Source organism: Brassica napus, chromosome C1 (assembly GCF_020379485.1).
Source record: "Brassica napus cultivar Da-Ae chromosome C1, Da-Ae, whole genome shotgun sequence".
Lineage (NCBI taxonomy): Eukaryota > Viridiplantae > Streptophyta > Magnoliopsida > Brassicales > Brassicaceae > Brassica > Brassica napus.
This window is the reverse complement of record NC_063444.1, coordinates 2,167,381-2,182,609: the sequence shown is the minus strand read 5'-3', so window position 1 is coordinate 2,182,609 and position 15,229 is coordinate 2,167,381. Positions and strand designations below refer to the sequence as shown.

Below are 15,229 nucleotides of genomic sequence, written 5' to 3'. Positions count from 1 at the left end.
AGGGTATATCTGTAATTTGCATAATCAGCGGTGACGTGGAAGAGTTTAGTCCACGTAAACCGATACCGGTTTGAATTGAAACCAGGATTACCAATACAATTTCAATTTTCAAAAACTTAGCAGACAATAGATCAAAAGTACAAAACACTTTCAAAGATTCATCAGACAAGAACAACCCCCTTGTCTACTCCATCTCATACTTCAAAATAATAATAATAAATAAGCAGTAATTAGGTCAAATGGATCAAAAATTCAACAAGATTTTCGTCATCATACAACTCCATTAGTACCCAAAATTGTTTCACGCGCCCATCGAACTCGCAACCTTATCGAACCCAACCTCCTTCGATGTTGTTAATACCTCCAACAAGACCATCATCGATGAAATCCCCACCTCCTCGCTTCACCTTGTCCTCTGTGGGCTTCACCGGATAGTTCCCGGTAAAACACGCATAGCAGAAGGTTTTCGAATCTTCCCCCAAATGTTTCTTCAACGTCTCAAACGACAAGAAGGCAAGAGAGTCGCTTCCGATGTAGTCCCTAACTTCATCGACACTCATCCTATTTGAAATCAACTCCTCCGAGCTAGGCGTGTCCACACCGTAGTAACAAGAAGCAACTATAGGAGGGCTCGCGATCCTCATGTGAACCTCTTTAGCACCAGCTTCCCTCAACAAGCGAACGATCTTGGACGACGTCGTTCCTCTGACAATGGAATCATCCACAACAACAACTCTTTTCCCTTCCAAAACTCCACGGACGGGAGACAGCTTCAGCTTCACTCCAAAGTCTCTGATCTTCTGAGAGGGTTCAATAAACGTCCTCCCAACGTAATGAGACCTAATCAACCCTTGCTGAAACGCTACCCCGGACTTAGCAGCGTACCCCAGAGCAGCGACAACACCAGAGTCAGGCACAGCGATCACCACATCGCAATCAACAGGCGACTCAGTGGCTAAAATCTCACCAAAGACATGCCTAGACTCATACACAGACCGACCGAACACGATCGAGTTCGGCAACGAGAAGTAAATATGTTCGAAAATGCACTGCTTAGGCTCAGGGTGAGGCATCAAACACTGAGACTTAACACCATCTTTGTCAACAACCAAAACCTCACCAGGGTAAACCTCTCTCTCATAAGTAGCCTCGATTAAATCTAGAGCGCAAGTCTCCGAAGCGAACACAACAGCTCCGTTACTCCTCCTACCCATCACTAACGGTCTAAACCCGTGCGGGTCACGAACCGCCACAAGCTTATCCTCGGTAACAAACACCATCGAGTACGCGCCTTGGAGCTTCTCACACGCGTCAACGATCCTCATGAAGAACGGTCTCGCTTTGGAGATAGCAATCAAATGAAGGACAACCTCGGTGTCAGAGCTGGTATTGAAAATCGAACCGTTCTCTTCTAACTCGGCTCGGAGCTTCGTGTAGTTGACTAAGTTCCCGTTGTGCGCGACCCCCACGGAGCCGAATCGGTACCCGGCGACGAAAGGCTGGACGTTTTTGAGCATCGAGGAGCCGGCGGTGGAGTAACGGACGTGGCCGATTGCGATGTCGCCTGGTAGCTGGTCGAGTTTGGACTCGTTGAAAACCTCGGAGACAAGACCGACGCCTGTTATTGTCTGGAGGACCTTGTCTTTGCTGACGGTTACGATTCCCGCGCCTTCTTGGCCTCGGTGCTGGAGGGCGTGGAGGGCTAGGTAGCAGAGGCGCGAGGCTTCCGAGTCTCCGTAGATTCCGACAACGCCGCACTCCTCACGAGGCTTCTCGTCGTAATCGTCGTTGTTGTCTGAAAGAAAGGCAAGTGGATGGTTTTTGATTCTCGAGGAAGAAACAACTCCAGGAGAAGAAGAGAGGGAAGCGGGAAGAGGAGAGGAAGAGGGTTTAAGGAAGGGGCTGCGGAGGAAAGGGAGAGGCTTGGAGGGCTTGTTGGGTTTAGCATTGAGAGAGATGGAAGAGGAGAAGCAAGAAGTGGCCGCCATGGATGATATGGTTTGTCTTTGTGAAAAGAAATGGCTCTTTTAGGTTTTTTATTTTATTTTAATTTTGTTTTTAAGGGTTAATTTGGGGAAAGGGTTTTATGACTGAGTATGTATAGCACACGTCAGTGAAGTGACCGCCTCACCCTCGACCTCGAGTATCTTTTTCCTTCGTCTTTAGTTCTTCGCCCTTTGATATGTTTTTGTGGAGAATCTCTATTTTATTCGTGGTGGGTCCCGTATTTTGTATTGATATTTGTTGAACGTGTGTTTTTGTGGCTTACAAAATAGCTCAGATTCTAAGACGAACCGGATTGGATATGGGTAAGGTCGGTCGAGCCCACAAATTGTTTTGAAATATGAACTATGTTATGGGTTAAGAGAAAATTGGAGAACACCAGTGTTGTTTCAGTTTCAATTTGGTCAAGCGAGGTTAATTTATTTTGTTAATTCAGTTTCAATGTATCTGTATTTGGTATGATGTTCTCTCCATTTCTAAGACTAATGTTCATTCTTGGTGGTAGTGAGTAATGATGACCCATTCCATTCACTCACATAAATTGTGCCTTTTCTTCTACTTTCATTCTCCAGTGACCCAAAGATAGAGAAAGAACAAATGGAAAGAAAAAGGGCCTCTGGCACATATACAATGTACGCTCCTCCTAATTCATTACCATAAAAAGCGATTTTGTCCAGCAAACATGTCCAAATCAGGTATATAAGGCCTGGCAAATATTTAAAGAAAACAATTTTAATTTCCAAAATGGGCTTTCTTAACGGTCGTGACAGCCTGCTCTTAAATTTTATGGAAGTAAACCTTTTATTTTAGCACATCAAGGAAGTAAACTAAATACAACAAATAAACTTGAACGAATCAAAATATTTGTTTTGTTTACCTTACACTCCTTCATTTTCACCGAGAGTGTCATTTAGACAAATTTCACAAATATTGAGGAGTTCATTAAAATAAATTTATGTTTTCATTAATATTACATATCTGACCAATAATATTTTAGATAAATCAATTTATTTATAAAATCAATGCATTTTGCAATTAATTTTAAGCTGAAAAGTTATATAAATTGCATTGGTACCGTAGAATGGCACTCTTTGTGAAACAAAAAAAAATGAGCTAAAGTAACACTTAATATGAAACAGAGGGAGTATCTTTCTTCATTTAAATATATAACTTATTACAACTATAAGATTTTTTATATAAATTTTAGCTGATACTTTACATTTAAAAATTAATAAAAAATTGTTATAAAATAATTAATATTTATGTATACTTTTTCTAAGTTAATACTCCATTGCACTTAAAAAAATCTATTGCTATTGATAAGATTAAGAAACAGAAAAGAGCCAAATAAAAATAAAAAGCCATATTTAGAGTAATTTCATAATTTGACTAGATAGTTTCGAAATTTAAACAAAGATCAAGGACCATTTGAGAAAACCTAGCTGACCTTTAAATATCACACGCTCTCCCTCAACATTCCTCTGCTTGCCGAAACTATCACAAAAACTTGAAAACGCAACGCCTAAAAATGTTTTATCTTTAACCTTTTTTTTTCTTTCTCTCCTCCTTCGTAACATTTTCCAAAGAAGCAAATCTGTCGCTTGAGAGATGGGGAAGAACAATAAGATCGGAAGCGTCGTACGGATCCGTCAGATGGTGAAACAATGGCAGAAGAAAGCTCACATCGGATCCAACAAGGAGCCTGTTTCCGACGTACCTCCAGGCCACGTGGCCATTTCCGTCGGCGAGAATCGGCGGAGATACGTCGTCCGCGCGAAGCTTCTGAACCACCCGATCTTCCGACGGCTCCTCGCGGAGGCGGAGGAGGAGTACGGATTCTCCAATGTCGGTCCGTTAGCGATCCCCTGCGACGAGTCGTTGTTCGAGGAGATCATTAAGGTCGTGAGCCGGTCGGACTCGTACGCGACGTTGGAGGATATCAGGAGATGCAGACACGTGGGGATGGCGAAGAAGCTGGAGTATCTATGCGAATCTCGGCCGTTGCTTCCTGGGATTGCTGAAAAACCTGTATGCTAAAGGCTAAAACCGGAATCAATTGAGTTTGCAAACCGGATTTGAATTGAATGCTTTGGTTAGAGAGACTTTTTTCAATCTCTCTAATTAGAGATTTGGTTTCCTTTTAATGTCTTTTTTTTATATTTATTTTCGTTTTTGCTAATTTGATGATTCTAGTTTGACAGGGAAATTAAGGAGATGGCAATTAGGGGTTTGATTGTTTTTTTAATTTGGTTTATCGCTAATGTCATCCCAGGATTGAAAAAAAAAGGTTGAAAGAGGTTGTGTTTGGTTAGAGATCCTCAGTTTTAGATTTAGATGTTTTGGATTTAGTCAAAAATCCATTTTTTATTTTGTTTTTGGCTATTTTCATTTTGTATGTTCAGATTTCTGGATTTTAACTGAGGAAATAATAAAGAAATTTGAAGATACTGTTTTGTTTATTATTTTTGAAATTTGTTAAATACTTTAATATGTGACATATTTATCTTCATTCTAGTCATTTATAATTAACTCATATTTACTTCCAATAGATATTGTTACCGAAATCCTCTCAACAAAAATAAAAATGTATATACATTTCTTCGTGACGTTTGCTAGCACTTCTTTTTTACAAATACAGCGAAATCTAATTTGTAAACTTACTTTCAAATTCTGAATTACCGTTTTGATATTTATTAGAATTAGCTTGAAAAGATAGAGAAAATACAAACAACAAAAGCAAATAAAGATATATTTATCCTGTATGATTGAGAAATTGAACTGGGATTAGTAAGTTGTTTAGAGCTTGTATTGTAAGGAAATCAGCTTCCACATATGTACTTAATTATTAGGGATAATTATTATCTGGAACTAGGTAAGGAACCCACGTGATATCGCGTGGGAGCTCAACTTTTATAAATAAATATATCATATTATAATTTATATATTATATAAAAAAATTATTTTAAAAAAAATTCATGTCAAAACGTAGCACATGTGTGTTTATATTTATTTATTGATAATATTAAAAATGTATATTCTATAATTTTAAATTACAACTAAAATACAAATACATCAATACTAATAAAATTATACATTTTTATTATTTTAATTAAGTTACTCTAAAATTTTAAATTATATAAGTTTATAATAAATAAATAAAATCTCTTATTAAACATAAAAATCTTTTTAAATAAAAAATGTGTCGTTCATGTTAGACGGTTGTGTCGTCAACGAAAAAGTACGAACCACTCATAACCTAAGAGGTACGAACACGTCGTAAACTAAGGGATACAAACATAATGCGATTCAAGAGGTATGAACTTGTTCCAAGGGGTGGACAGATATGCCTTGACTGAAGGTATGAATGTGTCATGACCGAAAAAGTGTAAATGGTGTGAACGAAAGGGTGTAAATTGAAATTGGGATCCATAAGACAAAAAAGTTTCCGGATGGGTAAAACATGCAAAATCTAAGAAATATTTAAAAAATGATATATTCTAATTTGGATAGACTTTTTATGTTGTCGAGAAAATTTCATACTCTTATATCACCAGTACCATGGTTGACCATAAAACAAAAAAAATTCTGGATGGGTAAAAAAACAGGTAAAATCTAAGAAATATTAAAAAAATGATATATTCTAATTTAGATAGACTTTTTATGTTGTCGAGAAAATGTCATACTCTTATATCACCAGCACCATGGTTGGCCTTTAACATTCTCTCAGTGATGTCTCGTTCGCACTTTTTCAGTCATGATCCATTCTTACCTCTTCGGTCATGATTCATTGGCACTCCTTTGGATACGACTCTTTTGCACCCTTTCATTCACGATCTATTCATGTTCTTTCAGTTACGATCCGTTCACACTCATTCGGTTACGATCCGTTTTCTCCTTTTGGTCACGACACGTTTGCACTTTTTTGTCACAACCCATTTGCAATCTTTCGGTCACGACCATTTGCACCCTTTGGCCATGACTCGTTTGCATTTTTTTGGTCACGATCCATTCGCAACCTTTCGGTCACGATCCATTCGCAACCCTTCAGTCACGACCATTTGCAATCTTTCAAACACGACCATTTGCACCCTTTCGATCATAACCCATTTGCACGTTTTCGATCAAAACTCATTTGCACGCTTTTGGTCATAACTCATTTGTACCCTTTTTGTCATGGTCAAGATCCATTTGCATCCTTTCGGTCAGGATTAATTTCACATCCTTTCGGTCAAGAACCGTTCACACCCTTTCGTTTATGACATTCACAGCCTTTCGGTCACAATCCTTTTGTACATTTTCGGTCATAATACATTCACACCCTTTCAGTCACAACACTTTCACACCCCTTGGATCATGATACGTTTGTACCTCTTGGATCATAGCATGTTCGTACCTCTTATATTATGACGCGTTTATATCTCTTAAATTACAACACATTTATATCTCTCTGTTGATGACACTATCTAAATGTTTATAATTTTTAATCAATGTTAATATGATAAGTAAACTTATATGAATTTTTTTTTGTATTTATTAGTATTGAGATGAAAATTTATGTCTTTTTTTGTTTTTACTTTACTCATATCTATATATTAATACTTCATAAATATATGTAGTTGTTTTAAATAGACTTTTTATGTTGGCCAGAAAAGATCATACTCTTATATCACCAACATCATGGTTGACCTTTAGCATTCTCTTGGTGATGTTTCGTTCGCACATTTTCAGTAACGATTCATTCTTACCTCTTTGGTTTTGATCCATTGACGGTGACACACCTTTGGTTACGACTCTTTCGCTCCCTTTCAGTCAAGACCCATTCACACTCTTTCGGTAACAAATATTTCACACTCTTTCGGTTACAATCCGTTCACACCCTTTTTTGGTCATGACTCGTTTAAACTTTTTCAGTCACAACCCATTCGCAACCTTTCGATCACGACCATGTGCACTCTTTGGTCACGAACTGTTTGAAATTTTTCGGCCACGATCCATTCGCAACCTTTTGGTCACGATCCAATCGAAACCTTTCGGTCACGATCATTTGCACCCTTTCTGTCATAACCCATTTGCACCCTTTTGGTCACAGTCAAGATTAGGCCTGGACATAAAATCCGGAACCCGAAATCCGAACCGAACCCGAACCGAAAAACCCGACCCGTTATCCGACCCGAAACGTAAAAATACCCGAACAGGTCTTGTAGGGTGGTACAAAAAATATCTGAACCCGAAGTGTTATTAACCGAATCCGAACGGATAACCCGAAAAATCCGAAATTAATAGTCAATATAAATATTTTGAAATATATACAAGTATCTCAATTATTAAATTCAATATTTGTGGTAATATTATATATAATAATAAATATTAAAATTCTAATAAATGCTTTAAGTACACAATTAGTTATAAATAAGTATTTTATAATTTGCTCATTGAAATAAAAAGTCTACTCTCTATAAGGCAATAAATATTGTTTACAAATGATGTTTGTTTTCATGCTTGATTTAACATTTTATTGTTATTTTATCAATTTTATATGTGATAGATTAGTTTTTATTTAATTTAGATGTTTTTCTTTATGTTTTACTTCAAAAAATTTGTTTTTTACTTTGGTTATATCCGAACCAAACCGATATAACCCGAATCCATACGATATATGATTACTTTATGGGTTTTATGATGTAATACAATTTTGAACCGAACCCGAATTGTTATTATCCGAACCCGACCCGTACTAATAAAATTTTAGTATGGGACCTAGAAGCGTAAACCCAAAAATCCGAAAACCCGAAAAACCCGACCCGAATGCCAACGGGTACCCGAACGCCCATGCCTAGTCAAGATCCGTTCCCACCCTTTCTGTCAAGATTAATTTCACATCCTTTCGGTCAAGATCCATTCGCACTTTTTCGTTTATGATCATTGGCAGTCTTTCGGTCACGATCGATTTGTATATTTTTGGTCAAAATACATTCACATCCGTTCAGTCACAAAACGTTCATACTCCTTGGATCATGATATGTTTGTACCTCTTGGATCACAACACGTTCATACCTCTTAAATTATGATGCGTTCATATCTCTTAAATCACAATACATTTGTACCTCTTTGTTGATGACACCACATAAATATTTATCATTTTTTAATCATTGTTAATATGAAAATTGTGTCTCTTAAGTTTTTTATGAAAAATTATTTTTATTAGTATTGAAATGAAATTTTATGTCTTTTTTTTTTTACTTTATTCATATATATGAATAGTCACATCTTTCAATTTAAAGGTGATTATTTTGAAATGATACTTATATGATTAGTCACAACTTTTCAATTTAAATAGTTACATCTTTTCAAATTTAAATGTAATTATTTTGAAATGATAGAAATATGAATAGTCACAATTTTTCATTTAAATAATTACATATTTTAAAATTAATTTCTAACTAATGCACGACTCTTGAAACAAATAACGAAAAGACACAACTTTAACAAGAAATAAAATTCCTATAAAAATACACAACTTTTGAAATTATATGATTAGTCACAACTTTTCAATTTAAATAGTTACATCTTTTCAAATTTAAATGTAATTATTTTGAAATGATAGAAATATGAATAGTCACAACTTTTCATTTAAATAATTACATATTTTAAAATTAAATTATAACTAATGCACAACTCTTGAAACAAATAACGAAAAGCCACAACTTTAACAAGAAATAAAATTCCTATAAAAATACACAACTTTTCAACATTGTTTGGGTTTTCATGTAAAACATTTAAGAGATGCAACTTTTATGCATAAAACTTAAGAGATTCAAATTTTCATATTAATTAATACACTGATTTTTAGAAATAAAACAATTGCAAATGTTTATGAAATATTAATAAATAGATATGAGCAAGATAAAAACGAAAAGACATAATTTTTCATCTCAATACTAATAAATACAACTTTTCATATAAAAAATTAAGAAATGCAACGTTCGTATAGATGAATAGTCACATTTTTTCCAGTTTAAAGGTGGTTATTTTTAAATGATACTTATGTGAATAGTCACAACTTTCCAATTTAAATAGTCACATCTTTTCAATTTAAAGGTAGTTATTTTGAAATGATACATATATGAATAGTCACAATTTTTCATTTAAATAATTACATCTTTTTAATTTAAATACTAACTAATACACAACTCTTGAAACAAATAATGAAATGACATATCTTAATATATAATGAAAAGACACAACTTTTAACAAGAAATAAAATTCCTATAAAACACACAACTTTTCAACATTGTTTGGGTTTGCTATTATTAATTGTTTTTTTTCTTCACCATTTTATTTGATTAGCGAAAATTATGCTTTGAGAAGGCATAGACATTGGACTATTAATAAATTTTCAAAATTTTGTTTGAAGAGTCACATCTTTTGAATTAAAAGGTTGTGTCTTTTTGTAATAATACTTATATGAAGAGTTACAACTTTTCAATATAAATGGTCACATTCTTTTAATATAAATAGTTATTTTTAAATAAAAAGACACAACTTTTAATTGTTGAAAAGACACAACCTTTCAATGGAATTCACAACCTTTTGAATTAATAAGGATTGCTATTATTAGTAGATATGATATCGATACAACTACATATGTTTTACCAAGTTGTCATACCACACACAACATAGATTATTAGCATCATATTAGCAATACATACAAAATAGTTTTTAAATATCATTCTTATATATAATTAATATTTTGTAGGTTTTATGCAAATTTTATACTATTTTCAAACATATCAAATAAAATGATTTTATATATAGTTAATTGGTGCAATTTGTAAGAATAGCAAAGAAGAAAAAAAACTAAATTTGTAGGTGTTAGGTTTGCTAGTAATCAAATACGAGAGCGTTTGTTTATTTTCCTCAGAATTGGGTATTTGGTATTTGATATTTTAAAATATGTTTCTCATCCTAACCAACATCATAATATAATTTAATTGGTACGGTAGACGTGGTACCTCCACCATATCACCTAAATGTAAAGCTTATTTAACAGTAAAAGAATTTCCCACTTTAAATGTCTCAAACAAAAAAAAAATCTCCAGCTTCTAATAAACGAAGAAACATATGGCTTTATTATGAGTAATGGTTATCGCTTTTCCTAAATTTAAATCTGGTCACGAATATTTCGGTTAAATTTCAAGAGGAACAATAGAAAAAACAAAATTATCTAAACACAGAACTGTACATGCAACATATTATTGAACATATCAAAATACCGAACATAAATGCCGCGATCAAATCAGTTGACATTAATAATAATCTATAGATTTAGTTGCATTATAAAATTTGTATTTATGTAAAATTGAGTACTCAATAAAAACAGTTGAGAATGTTAAATTATACTATACTTTAAGTAGACAACAATATCTTAGTAAATCATATGGATGATGCGTAAGTGTTCATCAAAGCACTAATCACTTTAATAATTTTACGATGTACTGTTTAATATCTTAAATATTTTAAGTTAATAACCTCTATTCTACCGTAAGAATGTTAAGCGTTTTAGTTTATGTTCATACCATAACCTTTTTAAAAGATTGGATTAAGTTGATGCACTTCTGCCAAGATTAATAACAATACGGATTCGATTAATCCTGATCTTGATTTGTTTAAATACCTAAATTGGGCCGAACCCATAGAATTATGGTCTGAATATCTCTAACTCTTTTAACCAATCTAATAATCCAGCCGACATTAAAAATCGACACATACATTAGGGAGTAATTGTTAATGCACAAGTAGAATTTGAACGTTTCATAAAGTAAGACACTATTTGCTGTAAGATCATTCGTTGAGTAGTACGTGTCGTCATGAATCATAATCCTTCTAAATGATTATGATTTGCTTTTTTGAAAAGTGATCACGAGAGATCATAGTGTCTGCTAAATTATTAACTAACAAATGACATTCGTTGCATTGTTAATTACAACTTGCAAGTATTCTATTCTATCACCAAAATAATCTAGTTACAATATAATTGGATTATATTCTACTATTCTATTAGTATAGTGGATTATATTTCAATATGAATCTATTTTACTTGTCATCTAATTTACCAATCAATAGTTGTTTGATTATGTTGATATAAGCTTTTTAATACTAAGGTTCAACTGTACGACTGTAGACTAACAATATGAGTATGTTGTAGTGGTCAAGTAATGTCATATAACTAGATATAAATAATTTTGCTTAATGCTAACGGTAGGATTTAAAACCAAACAATCCATATTATTATACTATATTTTCAGTGTTCTTCCTAAGCATTTGTTTAAGTGTTCCTCGTAATACTGCGCCTGACTAGCGATTTAGCGCTAATGCAATCGCCGCAGACGATGGATATAAAATCAATAGAACTCGAATACGTGAAAAAATCTTGCATCAATTATAGAAATCAACGACTATTCAAAACTAGAGTTTAAAAGCGTGATTAATTTCTCCATCAACTTTTTAAATATAAATCAATTATGCAAATGACTTAATATTTGTTCGTAGGACGTCCAACCTTTTTACAACAATTAAATAACTATTTAAATGCATCTTTAATACCTGTACGGAGTATGGAAAAGCCGTAGAAGGAATCGTTTTATTGCGCATGCAGTACACATATATAATGCCGACTTTAAAAATGATTAAGGGGCGCCATATTTGGAAACAGCTCAATATCATTTGTAAAGTCCTTTTCAATACAACTACTTCCATTACCATGCACTGAATCATCTTCTTTGCTTTACAGTACTGAATGTTTGTAAAATATAAATGTGTAGTTATTCAGGTCATTCTCTGCTTTAGTATATGTTTATACAAACATAAAGTAGATATTCTTAAAGTGAATTCAACATTTCCAATGTTTAGCATTTTTCTAGTTGATAAAAAGAAGTCAGCCCTTTGTTGAATGAGGAATTAATAAACTTCCACTAGGACGTACATACAATATTGTGGAATGAGACAATTCAGTGGTGATCAATCAACGTTAAAATTAGTTTAGTTTTGGTATAAGAAATTTATCCAAAAGATATTGGAGGGGGACTATAAGATAGAAAAAGTTCCAAGTATAAATCAAGTAAGCAAAATATAGTTAAACTCAAGGATCTGTCAAATTTTGAGAGTGTACACAACGTTATGACCTTTTTCATATGCAAGTTTTCTACGTCTTGGTGTTCAAAATATTCAACACGCGATTGATATTTCATTTTAGAACATTTTAATTACTTTGACAAAAAAAAGAACATTTTAATTAAAGATATCAACTGATCTTAAAGTGAAAAAAAATCTTCATTTATTCATATAAAAAATAATATTCATTTCATTCATTAAAAATCTTCATTTTTAAGTTTTAACGTAGATTAATGTTTGAAACTTACTAGCATAACTGATATTTATTTTTAATGATTACTATCAGTTTAGACTGTTTAGTTACTGTACAGTGAATTAGCTGAAAAAAAAACAATTAGTGTGGTTAGTGCGGTATGATAGTAGTAATCTAGTACAAACATGCATTCCCGTGATAGTAGTAATCTAGTACAGTGAATCCAGGTTTTCAAAGGTATTCGTGATCTATTTCGTATGTTACGGGTATCTAATTTTCGATTTGCTTGCTTCGAAAAAATACGGATATCTGAAAAACGGATATCCAAAAAATAAATAAATATTTGCGGATATCTATGAGTACTTACGGCATCTCATTCATTTAAATTAATACAAATAATCTTAAAAATTTGATATAAATTTGTTTTGTAATTTTTTTCCATGATATATAAAATAAAAATTAAAAGAAGTAGTGAATATACATATCTTGTAAATTTTTTAAACCTAGTTAACAATTATAATAACATAAAACTTAAGAAAAAGTTATAATTGTCATAATTTTTTCTTATAATTTTTTCTTTTTTATGTAATACTTTTATATAAGTAATAATGTAAATAGAATTTGTCAAACCATATGTTAGAATAATAATTATATAATTTTATACATTTAAAACTTTAAATATAATCAAGATATACATGTATTTATATATTTCTGGATCAGAGCGGATATCCGCTTCCCAAAATTTTAATATTTGTGATTTGCTTCGATTTAAACGGATATTGATTTTTAGTATTTGAGTTGCTTCGAAAGTTTACGGATATCCGGAATTTTCAGATCGAAACGAATAACGAATCAAATCAAATTTAACGGATAAAATATCCGGCACTAACCAGTAATGATGAGGAACTGGTAGTTATAATTACAGATGTGTTTTCTCGAATTGCATATGGTGAGTTAGCCATATTTAGTTATTTACACATAAAAAAACTCTTTCAAAATATTGGTGGCCATTAATTTCTGTCCAAACCACCATTAAACATAAATGGTGACAAGTATATGCTGAACGTTTCCGAACTAACGGATCTCATTGGCATTTAAAATTTCAATCCTAATACTAGTAACCTTTTTCTTCAAAACGAATGTAGAAAATCTTATCTGGCTCCGTACGTACATGATAAAGTACCCTACATTCTCTGACAAACCCATGTTCAAACATGCATTTTCAAAAGCTTATGTACATGATTTGACATATAATCTTCTCTGTATAAGAACCCTAATTATTTTGGTATCACATGGAAGTTATTTGGTTAAGTCCAAAGTTAAACATCGTTTCTTCTGGTTAATGCTCAAAATGTACTGAAATCTGTGAAATAGCTATTTAAATTATTTTGTTTTAGGAGGTAAATGACAACAACAAATTAAACTGCACTGGAATCAATAAAAACTAATAGAAAAAATATAAACAGGTCGAGGAATACTTTTTCTTGCATTAATCAACTTCTCTCACAGAATCAAAATCTGCGAGGAAAACATTACATGCTTCTTTTTACAGATCTAAACCCATATAATCTCTATTTCATACGGGTTTCTTTCTTGTTAGACGAGTAAATTAACTCGTAAAAAACCCTAGATGGGCTTAAAATAGAAGAAAAAAAACTTAAATAAGAGAAGAGTGCTATTTTTTTTGTAAAGATAAGCGTCTTCTTTTTTCTTTAACCATCTCCTTCTGCTTCTTCTTCAAATGATTTAACTGAAGATATCATCGGATCATTGAGGTTAGGGTCTGAAAGACGAGTTCATCACAAGGAATGGTGAGACCCATGTCGTGATCGAATCCAAACTCTTCTTCAGCTCGGCTTAAAGGAGTTTGGAACTCAGGGTGAGTCAAGAAGGAGATTGGGACAATGTATCTGCTTCTGTTTTCTCCCACATAGACAGGGAAGTGTCCCTTTGGTACATCGAGTGGAAGGCACTCTTCATCGTAGTCTCCTCCATTTTTCTTCCCTAAGCTAGAACATCTCTTCAGAATCTGCTTCAGCATTGCTGTTTGAGTGAGTTTTGAAGATTTCTTCATTATAGCCATTTTTGGGTTCTTGAGAGAGAAAAGCCTTTAGTTGTGTGTGGAAGGAGAGAGAGATAGATATGTCGAAGGAGATGGGTATTGAGGAGTTGAGGAGTATATACTTATAAATAAAGATTACGAGAAGGACATGAAGACATGTGCATATGTGTGGAAGGAGAAGGTAGGAGCCAAAATGGCAAAGGCCAGCTGAGGATTTACTCTCATTGTTGGTCCTCTTTGTGACATTGTGGCCCCAATGATCTCCTGGTCCTTACCAAGATACACCATAAATATTATATTGTTTTTCTATATTTTATTTTTCCTTTTTTCTTGGTTTAAATATTCACTTCAAACACGTATGTATGACTACTTGTTATAAAAATAATCGGTAAGCAAAAGAATCGCTGTGTTTCAAAAAAAAAAAAAAAAAAAAAAGAATCGCTTATGTTTTATTTTTCTAAACTCAATTCTAAGCCTACTAGATGATAACCCGCACCCTGTGCGAGATGAATTTATGAAAACAATAATATTTTGTGATTATAAACATTAAGTGTTTTATTATACATTTTTTTCATTTTAATAATAGTTAAAAAATATGTACATATCGAGTAATAACCACTTACCGGTACCTTATGTGGGATGAACGTTGTATATATAAATGACTTTATATATATATATATATATATACATATATTTTTTTGACGTCAATGAATTTATATATTATTACTTATTTTGCGTTCTTTTACATATTATGTAACAACAAATAATAAATATATATTAAATAATTGAGAAATCGTTAA

General features: G+C 32.8%; 3 protein-coding genes across 3 annotated transcripts; 1 reads left to right on the top strand and 2 right to left on the bottom strand.

Moving 5' to 3' along the window:
- Nucleotides 1-87: 87 nt before the first annotated feature.
- On the bottom strand, nucleotides 88-2,071 carry LOC106375295 (amidophosphoribosyltransferase 2, chloroplastic-like). The gene has a single exon (XM_048745139.1). The coding sequence runs from the start codon at nucleotides 1,986-1,988 to the stop codon at nucleotides 327-329; it is 1,662 nt and encodes a 553-aa protein (XP_048601096.1). The 5' UTR covers nucleotides 1,989-2,071; the 3' UTR covers nucleotides 88-326.
- Nucleotides 2,072-3,472: 1,401 nt separating this feature from the next.
- LOC106374198 (auxin-responsive protein SAUR50) lies at nucleotides 3,473-4,451 on the top strand. The gene has a single exon (XM_013814279.3). The coding sequence runs from the start codon at nucleotides 3,613-3,615 to the stop codon at nucleotides 4,039-4,041; it is 429 nt and encodes a 142-aa protein (XP_013669733.1). The 5' UTR covers nucleotides 3,473-3,612; the 3' UTR covers nucleotides 4,042-4,451.
- Nucleotides 4,452-13,832: 9,381 nt separating this feature from the next.
- LOC106374197 (auxin-responsive protein SAUR50-like) lies at nucleotides 13,833-14,650 on the bottom strand. The gene has a single exon (XM_013814277.3). It carries the CDS (start codon nucleotides 14,448-14,450, stop codon nucleotides 14,127-14,129), a length of 324 nt encoding a protein of 107 aa, XP_013669731.2. The 5' UTR covers nucleotides 14,451-14,650; the 3' UTR covers nucleotides 13,833-14,126.
- Nucleotides 14,651-15,229: the final 579 nt, after the last annotated feature.

Bases quoted from the DNA above. Each gene is read 5' to 3' on its own strand.
- LOC106375295 (XM_048745139.1), bottom strand. From the start codon at position 1,988: ATGGCGGCCACTTCTTGCTTCTCCTCTTCCATCTCTCTCAATGCTAAA.
- LOC106374198 (XM_013814279.3), top strand. From the start codon at position 3,613: ATGGGGAAGAACAATAAGATCGGAAGCGTCGTACGGATCCGTCAGATG.
- LOC106374197 (XM_013814277.3), bottom strand. From the start codon at position 14,450: ATGGCTATAATGAAGAAATCTTCAAAACTCACTCAAACAGCAATGCTG.